General features: G+C 31.3%; 1 protein-coding gene and 1 long non-coding RNA gene across 2 annotated transcripts; both read left to right on the plus strand.

The window, feature by feature from the left end:
- The first annotated feature begins 4,801 nt into the window (after positions 1-4,801).
- LOC132043193 (uncharacterized) lies at positions 4,802-6,329 on the plus strand. Its single transcript, XR_009411722.1, has 2 exons — positions 4,802-5,158; positions 5,956-6,329. It is a non-coding gene; the product is annotated as an uncharacterized LOC132043193 (long non-coding RNA).
- A 3,010-nt stretch (positions 6,330-9,339) lies between these two features.
- On the plus strand, positions 9,340-10,588 carry LOC132043190 (defensin-like protein). The gene is made up of 2 exons (XM_059433674.1): positions 9,340-9,498; positions 10,302-10,588. The coding sequence occupies exons 1-2, from the start codon at positions 9,435-9,437 to the stop codon at positions 10,472-10,474; spliced, it is 237 nt and encodes a 78-aa protein (XP_059289657.1). The 5' UTR covers positions 9,340-9,434; the 3' UTR covers positions 10,475-10,588.
- Positions 10,589-13,933: the final 3,345 nt, after the last annotated feature.

Here is a 13,933-nt window from a genome sequence, read left to right on the forward strand (position 1 = left end):
ATAAAAAGAGAAGGAAACTCCAAGGCACTATGAAATACCAGCTTACCACGACGGTCTTCAAATCGGCTTTTAGGGCTGGCTACACATTCTAGTAGTACAGAGACTTGCACAAAAGTACTTTTGAGAAAAAAAAATTTTAAACTTTTTAAAATAACCTTTGCTATATTGCATAAACGACTATTTTTTTTTAAAAACTTGGCCAAACACCTCATTTTATTAAATAAGTATTCTTTAGAGAAAAAATAAACAATTTTGACCTCCTAAAAACTTAGCCTAATTAGGGTATTGTAAAACATCTCAAAAGTGTTTTTCCTTAATTATCAAATCATGTGATGACAACTAAGTAATATTGAACTAAATAAGGATAACAAGTCAACAACACATGGCACTTTGTAAAGAAAACTAACACTAGTAAATTAACAAAAGTAACTCGGTGAGGACTACAAAAACTTCTTATTCTTGCGTTAGTAATATGTTACTCCCTCCAGATCAAAAAGAGTATCTACTTAGCCATTTGCACACTCTTAAGAAAATACTAACTCCTAGACAAAAATAGATAATTGGACTAAACTGCCTCTAATTAACTAGGTATTGAGATTTGATCACATATCACTTAATAGGAGTAAATCTAGGAAAATAAAGTTAACTCTTTCTTGATTTGATAAGTGGACACTCTTTTTGACTCAAGAAAAAAAGGCTAAGTGGACACTCTTTTTTATCCAGGGGGAGGATAATGCTAAAACAGTTAGAGTGTGTAATCTTCTATATCTATATATAATATAAAAGTTTAGCAAAGATGACAATGTGGCACCTCTCTGCCATGATTCTATTTTTTTTTATTTTTTATTTTTTGGTGAAATAGATACTACTGATATATTAATATCTACAGAAAATTACATAGTTGTAATGACATTTCAGCCATCAGATTTTTCTTTTTTCTCCTTTTTTTGATTTTTTTTCTTCCTTATTCGTCTACATAAAAATGCCTAAATATTAATTTCCCATGAACTTTAAGTTACAAATCCTTCATTATAAGCTTTAAATAACACTAAATTCTATACACATAATGACTTGAGTCTCTTGAGTTTTTCTAGCTTTATTATAATCTTAAAGTCCAATTAAACTTTCATGCGTGATGCTATTTATTCATTCCCAAAGTTCATTTGGAAGCATGGACAGATCAAATTTTGTTGACATTTTCGTGGGTGTTGGCATTTTCGTGTGTTCTACAATTAGTTGCCAAGCAGATCGCATTTATTTGGCATCCACGTATGTATATACAGTTAGTTTGCCAAGTAATTCTACTTTTTTATCTTGATGTTTTTTTTTTTTTTTTTTAAATCAAATTGATAGTTAAATTTAATTTGGAATATCGTTGTAGAAATCACGTGGTTTTTTTGGGATTTCAATGTATCTATACAGTTAATTTCCAAGTAAAAGTCATCTTTTATCATTGATCGATGTTTTTAACGTGCCTTTTATATTTTCTCTTCCAGCAAATGCCAATCAGAAGGATTTACCTCAGCTTAAAAAAGTTAAAAGAGTTGAAAAGATTAGAAGAGAGTATATATCTGCCGCATCAAAAGTAAATTTATAGCGATAATTTTTTCTAAGTCATACATACATGAGGACATAATTTAACGTGCTTGGAGGCCATGCTATATTTTTGGAACCAAATAATAGAGTTAAGCAGGAAGAAACTCGTAATATTGCTCGTGTTCTGCCTCAGCATAATGATATTACCATGGCTAGAATTAATATGTATATATTAAAAAACAAAAAATCACTTTTATTTCTGTAATTACATAGATTAATTTCTTAACTACACCTCTTAATTCTCTTAAATTCACCTTTTTCAATTTCTCTAAACCGTTTCAGAGAGAAGTTCTTATAAATTTGAGTAGAGGAGAAACTGCGACTTACATGAAAAACTTAATTTCTATTAAAAAGAGGAAGAGGTTTGGAATGCAAGAGGAATGACGAGAGAGATGCGAGCTTCAATAGGTGATATGACTAATGTTCTGGCTATTTTTCCCTAGAATTTATGTTGCATTATATTTTGTTGAAAGGATGTCGGCAAGAAATGAATTCTTATTAGCCAATTATTGTATAAGTTCAATGACTGAATGTTATATTTCCTGTCTTGAAAGTTTTAATTCCTTTCTTTTTTCGTTATTTAAGTCTTGGATCGTAATCACCCGAATGACTGCTTGAATGAAAAATCGAGGAAAGAGAGTGTGTGTTTCATTGTAAGAAGTTAGAGCACAAATCATATACAGTAGCAGTAATATTGTTCAACAACACAAAAAGAGATTTTGTGTTTTATCTTGTAATTGTGGTACTGCAACCTATCTATCTATATATTATATAATTTGTGGTTGATAACATGATATGACATAATTTTCTGATAAGGATTCTTTTCATTTGGCCTTTTTTCCTCACATTCTTCTTTCTGCTCAAGTTACTCCAGTTTATTGTTCTCCCTCTTTTTTATGGTGTTAATATTTTCTCATTTCTCTTACTACATTAAATTTAAAAATTAAAAACTGTAAGAAAATTAAATTGCCACCATTACTTATTTGAAGAAACCCAAAGCTCAAAATTTGCAACGTTTGAAGAAATAGGTACAACGTCTCTCATTTAGGAAGAGCAAGTTGATTGCTGTTTATATATAGACTAGTGAACCTATCCGCGCTTCGCGCAGATTAGACATCCGAATATTAATTTTATAAATTTATTATTTTTTAAATTCAAATATTTCAAATTTTAACCAATTATATTGTTAACTCTAGTTTATATATTTACTATGATTTTTCATTACGTGAGAGTTTTATTTGTCTTCAATAAATACTTGTACAATCTCCGTGAGTGAAACAATATTTTCATCTTTCTTAATGGGGTGTAAAGACGGTGTTTCAATAAATATTTATATAATCTATGTGAGTAAATTAATATTTCATTTTTCTTAAAGGAATATAAAGACAAAATTTCAAGAGAAATCGATCTCTTTCTGTGCATATGTAACCTTCTCCTTCCCCCCTTTAACCCTTTTATCTTTAACTTTTTTCTTTTTTCTTGTTTCCTTTCTTACTTGTTTTCACTTCCTAATAATAAAGATAAAGTAATAAGAATATAAGGTTCTCAAATCTCAACATAAAATATAGAATAATATATTAAAATAATGCATAACATATTATAGGATATGAGTAAGCATAGATATTATTACACATTAATTATAGTTTAATTAGATAATACGAAAAGTACCAATATAGTAAGGAACAGGAAAAAACAAACTATCTTAATTGGAGAACAAAATTATTAGGACTAAAAAAGAACTAATAAAACATTATAAATATATTTTTTAAATTTTTTTATCATTAAATATTTTAATTTAACAAATTTGATTAAAATCCTAAAATTGATATGGAGAATGATTCGGTAGCCATTTCCTTCTTTCTCAATTTTTGTTTCACCATAGTTTTTTGGTCATTTTAATTATTATGCATATCCCCATGTTGAAGGTGGCAGCTAGTTTTTAATATTTGAAAATCATTTAAAACAACAACAACAACAACAACAAAAGCATCAATATATGTCACAAGACTATAGAGCATAGGTAGAGATATGCCTAACCAGATTTTAAAATTCATGAATTCAGAGAGTGAATATAGCTATCTTGAAAGAAATATATTCAATGTTGAGATGAATATCACCGAGTGTCTAGGCTTTTCGATGCAAATGGCATAGGACGGATTATCAAAATTCAACAAATACTGAGTAAGAAGTAATTCTTGAATTCGAAAGGGTAAACTTTTCAATCAAAACATTAGCATATACCTTTACCTGTAAAGAAATTGATTCGTTGAGTGTCCAGGCTCCATTATGCAGATGGCATGACACACATTACCAAATTTCGATAAATAATGGGTAATAAGTAATTATTGAATTCAAAAGAGTACACTTCTCAGTGAAAACATTTGCATATATCTTTACCTGTAAAGAAATTGATCCATTTGAATATGCTTGGAAGATGACACATACAAATAAATTCTAGCAAGATATTAAATATTCACTCACACATAAATTTCACAAGATAAGCTGTGACCATGCAAAGTAAAATTAAAAGCTAAAAAGGCAGTTTACCTCTTTCGGAAGAATTCCCAAATGCAATGTTGGAGACTTCTTCTTTCATAGGTAACAACTGTTGAAGCTAAAATAGATGGAAGATATAGCCAACATAAGGCTTAGGTTCATTCTTGTCTTTTAACCTCCCCTCAAATATATTAATACACATTAAATAAAATTAATTTAAGAGAAGGGTACAAGAATCATAACGTTTAGAGCACTAATTAATAGAGATTTTTAGGCTTTTCAGTATTAGCTAAACTAATAAAATGGAGGAGAAAAAAGCCAAAATAAAAGAGAAACAAAAGATGATTAGTATTCTTGTGTTGCAAGATGAATTCACCGTTAGTTATCAGTTAATACATATATTTATTGTCTTTATAATTTATTCATTTCTTAAGTAACGTTGCTATGCTATGCCTCTTCATTTTTTTTTTTCCATTTATTACTACAATTCTTTATTCTTTATTGTCTTTATATATGGGTCTTTAAATGTAGTTAAAGGAAAAATGAAGGGAAAAATATCAAAAAGATGAGATAAAAGATAAATACATTTGGTGGCCACAGAGAGATGCCACATAGAATTAGCTATTCCTAGCTTTATTATATATATTGATTGATTGCCTAGCTTTATATATATATATATATGAGAAAAGGTAAAGGTTTTAGCAAATGAAAAGATTTAGGCCCCATTTGTTTGCACTTAATGGGGGTCTGAATCTGAATGGTTCAGATTTCAGCCCATTAAGTGCATTTTTTTTTTTAAAAATAGTCTCTTAATACATCTGAAAACATCTGACTCGGTCAGATTTCAAAAAGAATCTTAATGGGATTCAGACTCTCAAAAATGCCAAATTTAAAAAGCTCACACGTCTGTTTTTTTTTTCTCTTTATAATTTACGCTTCTCTCTCTCTCTCTCTCTCTCTCTCTCTCTTTATAATTTACCCTTCTCTCTTTATCTCCAAGCATCAACGATGCTCTATCTCCCTCTTTATTAGTAAGCTATTCATCAAATTCTTTCTTCTTGAACAGGTAAGATGTTGGATTTTTTACAAGTATTCACCTATCTAACAAACATTAGTTCGTTAATTAATACATGAATGGAGTGTTCTTTTTCCTCTCTTAAGTTTTGAATTCGATTGTTTTGGTGTTGTTTTTCCTATCCTCATAAGCCAATTGCTAATTTTTGTATTAGAGTTGTGCATTATTTAGTTTCAACCAAGAAAACCTATATTATCTATTTTTATTTTTTTATTTTCAAGATTATTATCTGTACACATTTTGGGTGATATACATGTTCTTCCTGGTGCTATTGAATCTTGTGTAGTGTTAGCTGCGTTAAAATTGGGAAACAAGTCCATGGGTATGGTTTAACAACTGGGTTAGCGTTAGATTCATTTGTTGAAGCTGTGAAAGGTAATAAGTTGGGATGTGCATGTAAGGTGTTTGATAAAATGCTTGAACTAGATGTGATTTCTTGGAGTGCTTTGGTTTCTATCACCTAGCGAAAAACCAAATTCTAACTGAGAAAGAAAACCTATCTTATCTATATATGTCCATATATGGTATCCTGTTCATCTTCCTCTATATCTATTCAATGTTTTGGTTTCTTTTAAACTTCCTTAGAATTGTTCTTCAACTTCGTATACCGGCCATTTTATGTTTTGGTGGTCTTTTCAACTACTATCTCTAAGCTTTTGAAATCCTATAATTGCCAAACTATTAACCATTGCAGATTCATTGATGTTCTCTTTTGGGAGTACATTCTCCATGCGTCTCTTCCTCCTCTGTTCACTAATTGCATGTTTTGCCGTTAATAATTTTATCAGGAAGGAGCGCATCAATGATGACTTGTTTAATCATTTTGATACGCCTCAAGTGATATTTGATGAAGAAGGACAACAAGAAGAAGCATTAGATGAAACAAATGGACCTAGTTGGACAGTTGAAGATTCTCAGATAATGACCGATATGAGGGAGCAACTTGCACTCCAACTAATGCAAAGAAGATGAAATACTTGAGAGTTCTATATTTTAGTTATTTGAATTTTTTTCCAAGTGTTGGAGTGTTACAATTTGATGATTGTTAGTTAATTATTCAAATACTCTAATATTTATGTGTCTAAATCAGAATTGTATTTGAGATATTGTTTTACTTTGTTGGATAGGTTTGATTTATAGATTAATTTATGTTAAATTTAAATTTTTTGATTGCATTTTATAAACAATTTATTTTTAAGGATATATCATTTTTTGAATAATTCAGATAGTTCAATAATTGTATCAAACATAAAATATTCATTTATATCTTTAAATACTTTAATTTATCTCTCAAATAATATTTTTTTTGCTTACCTTAATATTTGTTTGATATAATTTTTAATTTGAATTATTTATTTATTATGCTTAAATATTGATATATTATACAGATTCAGATGATGAAAAACAAACAGTCTTAATCATTCAGTGTTCAGATCTACATACCACATCTTAATATTCAGATGTGTATTCAGATTCAGACGTCTTAATAAAAAAAAAACAAATGCAGCCTTGGAATATGATAATAACAATAAAAAGTGTTTTGGGCTGATTCAACCAAAAACGTTATCTGGGCATTGATTGAATCATAAAGATCATCATTTACTACTACTACTACTACTACTACATGGGTTTATTGCTACATTTACTTGGAAGCCATTTTTTTAATTCATTAGTTAGTAGAAAAAACTCATAAAAATCTAAAAAAGGAGAAAAAAGATAAATGTCAATGGAGGCCATAGAGAGGTGCCACGTATGATTGTCTATGCCTAGCTTTATATTATATTTTTTTAATTCATTAGTTAGTAGAAAAAACTCATAAAAATCTAAAAAGGGAGAAAAAAGATAAATGTCAATGGAGGCCATAGAGAGGTGCCACATAGGATTGTCCATGCCTAGCTTTATATTATATATAGATTTTTCTATATTTCAAGTTTTATAATAATAGGGGCCTGCCATAATTAATTCTACTATACGATTGACAATATTACCTAGCTATGAAATCATGAGCCACAATGAAATTAATTACTGGCTAGCTAACCAAGTTATAATATAATTCTCATCAAAGTTCTAATTATATATATATATATAGGTGAAAATTTTCATCACCAAATCCATGTATAGAAGTATTATTTCTAAATTTACTAATTAATATCTTTCATAACCGCGCAAAGCGCAGATACATATTCACTAGTCGTATTTAATTGCAGGATTATGTTAATTGTTAAGAGCTGAATTAATGGCTTAATTGATCATCTCAAAATAAAGTTCAATACATTGATGGCTTAATTGACCATCTCAAAATAGAGTTAAATACTCCCTCCGTTCACTTTGGAATTTTCACGCTGTTTAAGAAATAATAAATGTAGTACATAATTTACCAATGTACCCATATTAATTGATGCATATTTTTATTGGATTTGAAAAATAATTTGAAGTGAGTAATTAATACTATGGGTAAAACAGTAAAAAAAAATATTGTTTTATCTTGATATGTGAAAAATGACGAGTAAAAATGAAAATCTATTTTAGAAATAGTGAATAAGTAAAAGTGAACGGAAAGAGTCCATTGATGGCTAATTGACCATCTCAGAATAGAGTAAAATACTTTAATGGCATAATTGAGCATCTCAAAATAGATTTAAATACATTAATGGCTAATTGGCCATCTCAGAATAGAGCAAAATACTTTAATAGCATAATTGACTATCATAGAGTAGAGTTGACTCACATTAAGACACTTGAAGACTTTTGTGGGGCATGGTTACTTTTTTAATAAATGTTTCACGGTTTTGGTTAAAACCAAAACCAAATCGAAAATTTAACCAAACCGAATAAAAAAACCGACATTTGGTATGGTTTGGTTTGATTTGGTTTTAAATTTTAAAAACCGATAATATTTGGTTTGGTTATGGTTATATTAAAAAATAACCGAATAAATAACCGAACCAAACCGATAAATTATATACATAAATTTTTTAATTATTTATATGTACAATATTAGTTTTTCATAAATAATTATAAATATTTTATACCTTTTAATCACTAATTTGATTTCTGGTTTACTTATTTCACATGATTGTTTAAGGCCCCTGTTTTTAAGAATATGTTCAAGCCCATGTCTTTAAGTCTTTTAACTCTTTAAGTGTTAAGTGTAAACCTACTAATCTCACGTTAGAATCTAATGTCTTTAACTTAAATTTTTAGCCTTTCTTTGTCAGCCATTTGATTTTAGGTTGTTTCTTCTTCTTTTTTCGAATTTATACCTTTCTTTTTTTCTTGTCTGAATGGGTCCTAAACTTCTAATATTTTTCATATGAAAAGGACAGAGATTGTAGACTTGGAGGTTCCTATAGAAGATACTTCGGTAACATCAGCATTTGCTGCAACTCAAGCACATGATAATGTCCTAATACTTCTTTTGTGGATAATCCTCCTAAAAAGCGAGTAAAAGAACAACTCCTGAATCGCTTTAGCCTTGGGGATAATGATAGAAAAACATCCGAAGTTTGGGATCATTACGTAAAGTTTTTTTTTAATAAAATGGGAGAATTTAGGGCAAAATGCAAAATCGCCCCAAAGTTTGGGATCATTATACAAAGTTTTTTTATTTCATATATTTTAATTTTAATTTTAGGTAGTCTTTATGTTTAATTAATATGTATGTTTGTAATAACAACTAAAAGCTCCTATGCTCTACTTTATTTCCAGGTACGTATATTAAGATGACAAAAATGGTGCAGCCACTACTTAGTTAGTTTTTAGCTTTATATATAATAGTTTATTAACTTTGGGTAACTTGAGTATGACACTATCACTAATAGTGAAAATGTTTCTATGATGTATGTTCCACCTTAAACTATAAATAAAAGATATCGTTTGAACAAAAAAAAAAAGACATGTCTTTTTCAACTTTTTAATATTTACTGATAAGTCTCATGGCTGCTAGTCATAAACCGAAAATCCAACCAAACCGAACCAAACCGACAATAACTAAACCGGTGGTTATTATTTTATTTGGTTTGGTTATGGTTTTAGACATTTAAAAACCGACTAAATTGGTTTGGTTATGGTTTTAATCAATAACCGACCCAAACCGAACCATGAACACCCCTACTTCTTTTATTGAGCTAACTAAATAAATAAGATTAACATGCATCATATTTTAGGATTTTAAAAGCATCTATAAAGCCGCTCCTAGTCTCAACCAGTACTTAACTTCTCTAATCACATTCCCTCTCTCTCTAGTTATATCTCTCTCTGTGTGAAGATGGGACACTCCAAGCGTTTGTTGGCGACTTGCTTCCTTGTAGCAATGCTGCTTTTGGCCACTGGTTTGTCTTCTTTCTTCATAAATTTTTATTATATAGTTTTCTAACAGCCTCATTATTGTTGAAACATTTTCTCTTTAACTTTGTTGCACGAAGATGCACTAAATATAATTAGCCGATGTAATTTCTATGTGTTGGTAATGTGAAAGAATTTTACAATATTAGATATCTAAAAGATAATTACGATACTATTAGGTCATCTAAATAATATTTACAAATAAGCTTTTTTACAAAGTGAAATTTGTAATTTTAGAAGAGTTTTTAAGCTAGCGCTTGGCCATAAATTTTTGTGCAAAAAAAAAAAAAAAAAAAAGTTGTTGCAGTTGTGTTAAAAAAAAAAAAAAAGTTTTTAGAAGTTGAGTTATGGTGTTTGGACATGCATTTCACTTGAAAAAAAAATTTGAAGTATTGTGAGTGCGAGAAAAATTTTACCCAAGCTTGACTAGTTTTTGAAACTTGATTTTTTTTTTTTTTTTAAAAAAACTGATCAAATTTCATGGACAAACAATTAACGTTTTCAATTTTTTTTTTCTTTTTATAGAGAAAAAGCTTCCAAAAATCTATGGCTAAACGGGATTTAAATTTATATGCGATCGACTATCTGATTAAGAAATACTATATACTATCAAATCATCCAAAGAATATTCTCTTTAAAATGTATTCGCATAAGATGGTTTACCTAATTATACAACAGGTAAAACTGACTGATGGAATAAAAACCTCTTACACTGACAACGTATATAACTTGATTTCATCTTGACAATGTTTATAATTGATGATGATTGATGTTTGCCTACAATTGATAGAGATGGGACCAACGAGCAGTGTAGAGGCAAGGACTTGCGAGTCACAGAGCAAACGTTTCAAGGGGCTGTGTGTTAGCGACACCAATTGTGCCACCGTTTGCCTGACCGAAGGCTTCACCGGCGGACACTGCCGTGGCCTCCGCCACCGCTGTTTCTGCACCAGAGACTGTTAAAAAATAAAAGAGAAATGATCTTTTCATTGTCTCTATAATTGTTGCTTGTTAAAGTATCCACGATAATAGTGTTGTTTGTCAATAAAAAGATTAGATAGCCTCTTCAAAGTTATATATCTGGTGCTTTAGTCCTTGCCTGGTTCATCTATTGTTCTACTTCATGCACTGCTGTTTTCTTTTTAAAAATTTGGTAATCCGAATATTATCAATTTGATTAACTTAGGTTCACATTTAATTTGTTATGATTCAATTTGTCTAAATCGTGATGGCACCTAAATTAATCTGTTTGGAGAACCCTTTAATACGCATAGTCCATGCATTTTAATTATGAAAACACAATAGTAATAAACTTTAGATATTAAATCAAAAGAGAAGTCCACTGTGCGGAGATATCATAAATAACCCCCAAGAAATGACGATAAGAGTCATGAGCGGCTAAAAAATATAAATACAATTTTTCTCAAAATAAATTATTGTTCGGAAAATAAAAGCAGTTGCAAAGTAATAAAAAGAGAAGGAAGCTCCAAGCGCTATGAAACAACAGCTTACCACGCCAGTCCCCAAATCGCCTTTTTAAGGCGGGCTATACACTCTACTAGAACATGGATCGGTACCTGCACAAAATGTGCGGTAAGTGTAACATGAGTACAATAAACTACATGCACCCAGTAAGTATCACCAGTTGTCCCCGACAAAGTAGTGGTGAGGGTTGGCTCAAAATACTTGCTTAGCCAAATTGTACAATTATCGTATGATCTTGACTAATAGGCATAATCAACACGAAATAATATGCGTGCACATATATAACATGATCTGTATGCACAAATGTTGAATTAGTTTGTAATATTTGGAGGTTTTAAATTGAACAGACACATCTATTCATGAAAGAGCAAGACTATTCTGAAAACTCATCTCTCATGTTTTACAAATATAAGGACCCTCCTGAAGTAGTGTAAGAAAAATCTGTAGTATACTAGGACTTTGTTGGATGCTGAAAGGAATTTGTTGTAACCCCCTAAAAGAATACCAACAATATATCTTTAAGGACAGTTGTTCTTTTATTTCGATTCCTTTTTTTTTTTTTCTAACAATCTTAAAGAGATACTACTGCATTGTGAAGTAGATATTGATTGCCATTGAAAAAAGAAAAGGATATAGCAACAAAAATTAAATGATGTCGTACTTTATTGCGTTGTTTGCTGTTGTGAATCTAATACCACAATTTGCTTGAAGTAACGAGGGGATATTGACAATAGCGACCTTCGTAACCCAATAATCTGTTTGACCGTTTGGTTCCCAATTGATTCATTTTTGAATTGCAACTTTATCTCATGGCTTTATTGATCCAAATGATTGAAGTGAAATTCTCTTCTGATTATTAGTGTTGTGTAATCACTTGCCACATATGGCTAAGGCACGAGAAAAAAAAGGGAACTCCTATTCATAATTGTGTGAAAAGGTGCAAACGAAAAGCGATTTCGTCAAATTTAATTAAATGGATCAAGAAAAGGTGATAAAAATCGCGTTATAATCACTTTCTCTATTTATTATTTGGTTTTGAATTTCTACCCTTTGTGTGATTTGTGTGAAATCTATCTTCATAAATATTTGGGTAGATGATCTATTTGTGATGCTCTTGATATGCATGCTATCTATATTTGAGATGCTCATTAATTTGTTGTTCATGCCAAAGAAAAATATGATGGCATAAATCTATTACATAAAGATCATGTACATTTACTTTCGAGTATATGAATCAATTTATTTGAATGGATAACATATATACTTGAAAGTAACTGTGATAATTTGAGATCATGATAAAATATATATTTTATCATTTTGATGTTCTCTAGTGAAAAGATGACATATTAATGTTTTAATTGTGCTTTATACTTGACAATAATTAAAAAAAAAAAAAAAAAAAGAGTATTTGGAATTATCTGACAAAGATACTTAAATTATATAAAGTGGGGGTGTTTGACTTACGATTAAAAGTCAAATATTGAACTTACTAATAATAACATACCCAATGTAATCTCATAAATGGTGTCTGGGAGGGTAGGATGACGCAGACCTTACCCCTATCTTTATGGGATAGAGGTTGTCTCGCCCGGCTAAAAAAAGGAGACATCAAAATATCAAGATACAAAATAAATGCGACAAAAGATAGGCATACACATCAAATCATAGGAGACTACGCGATAATTGAATACTACTACTAAAAGGAAAAGATGAGAGGAGGCGGATATCCCCCCCCCCCTCCCCACATAGGGTGAGACAACACACAACTACCTACTAGCCTTCTACCCTAATCCTCGACCTCCATACTTTTCTGTCTATGGTAATGTCCAAAGTCAGTTGGAGTATAGCCATGTATTGTATAATCGTCTCCCCCAGTACTTCTTCGGCCTACCTCTACCTCTCTTACCCCCTGTAACGACCAACTTCTCGCACCTCCTCTTCATATGCCCGGACCATCTCAGTCGCGCTTCCCACATCTTGTCCTCCGCTGATGCCACTCCCACCTTGTTCTGTATAATTTCGCTGCTAATCATATCTTTCTGGGTATGCCTGCACATCCGTCTAAGTATCTTCATCTCCACTGTCTTCATCTTGTGAATGTGAACATCCTTGACTGGCCAGCACGCTGCCTCATATATTAATGCTGGTCTAACCACCACTTTATAAAACTTACCTATAAGCCTAGGTGACATATTCTTATCGCATATTACCCCGAATGTGAACCTCCACTTACCCATCCCGCTCCAATATGATGTGCGACATCATCTTCAATCTCTCCATCTTCTTGGATGATGGACCCAAGATACTTGAAGCTTCCTTTCTTAGGTATGACTAGTTCCCCAATCTATACTTCCACCTCTACCTCCTACATTACATCACAGAACTTGCACTCCATGTACCCTATTTTAGTCCTGCTTAGCCTGAAACCTTTAGACTCAATGGTCTCTCACCAAACTGCCAGCCTATTATTAACTCCATTGCGTGTCTCTTCAATAAATACTATGTCATCTATAAATAACTTACACCATGATACCTCATTTTGCATATGTCGTGTCAGTTCATCCATCACCAAGGCAAATAAGAACGGGCTAAGGGCTGATCCCTGGTGCAACCCCATCATGATCGAAAAATGGTCTGAGTTCCCTCCCAGTGTCCTAACTTGGGTCTTGGCTCCATCACGCATATCCTTAATAGCCTTAATGTACGCCATATGTACACCCCTAGATGAATGACTTCTGTAGTCGATCGCCTCGGCATGAATCCGAATTGGTTCTGAGAGATAGAGACACTCCTCCTCATCTCGACTATGCTCTCCCAGACATTCATAGTGTGACTCAGTAGCCTGATACCCTATAGTTATTGCAGTTTTGGATATCACCCTTGTTCTTGTACAACTAAATCAGTACACTGCACCTCCATTCCTCTAGCATTCTAGCC

Source organism: Lycium ferocissimum, unplaced genomic scaffold (assembly GCF_029784015.1).
Source record: "Lycium ferocissimum isolate CSIRO_LF1 unplaced genomic scaffold, AGI_CSIRO_Lferr_CH_V1 ctg2187, whole genome shotgun sequence".
Classification (NCBI taxonomy): Eukaryota; Viridiplantae; Streptophyta; class Magnoliopsida; order Solanales; family Solanaceae; genus Lycium; species Lycium ferocissimum.

What these genes read in the sequence shown, in the direction of transcription:
- LOC132043190 (XM_059433674.1), top strand. Translation starts at nt 9,435, where the DNA reads ATGGGACACTCCAAGCGTTTGTTGGCGACTTGCTTCCTTGTAGCAATG. An exon ending in AATGCTGCTTTTGGCCACTG is followed by an intron (nt 9,499 to 10,301) that starts GTTTGTCTTCTT and finishes TACAATTGATAG; the next exon opens with AGATGGGACCAACGAGCAGT.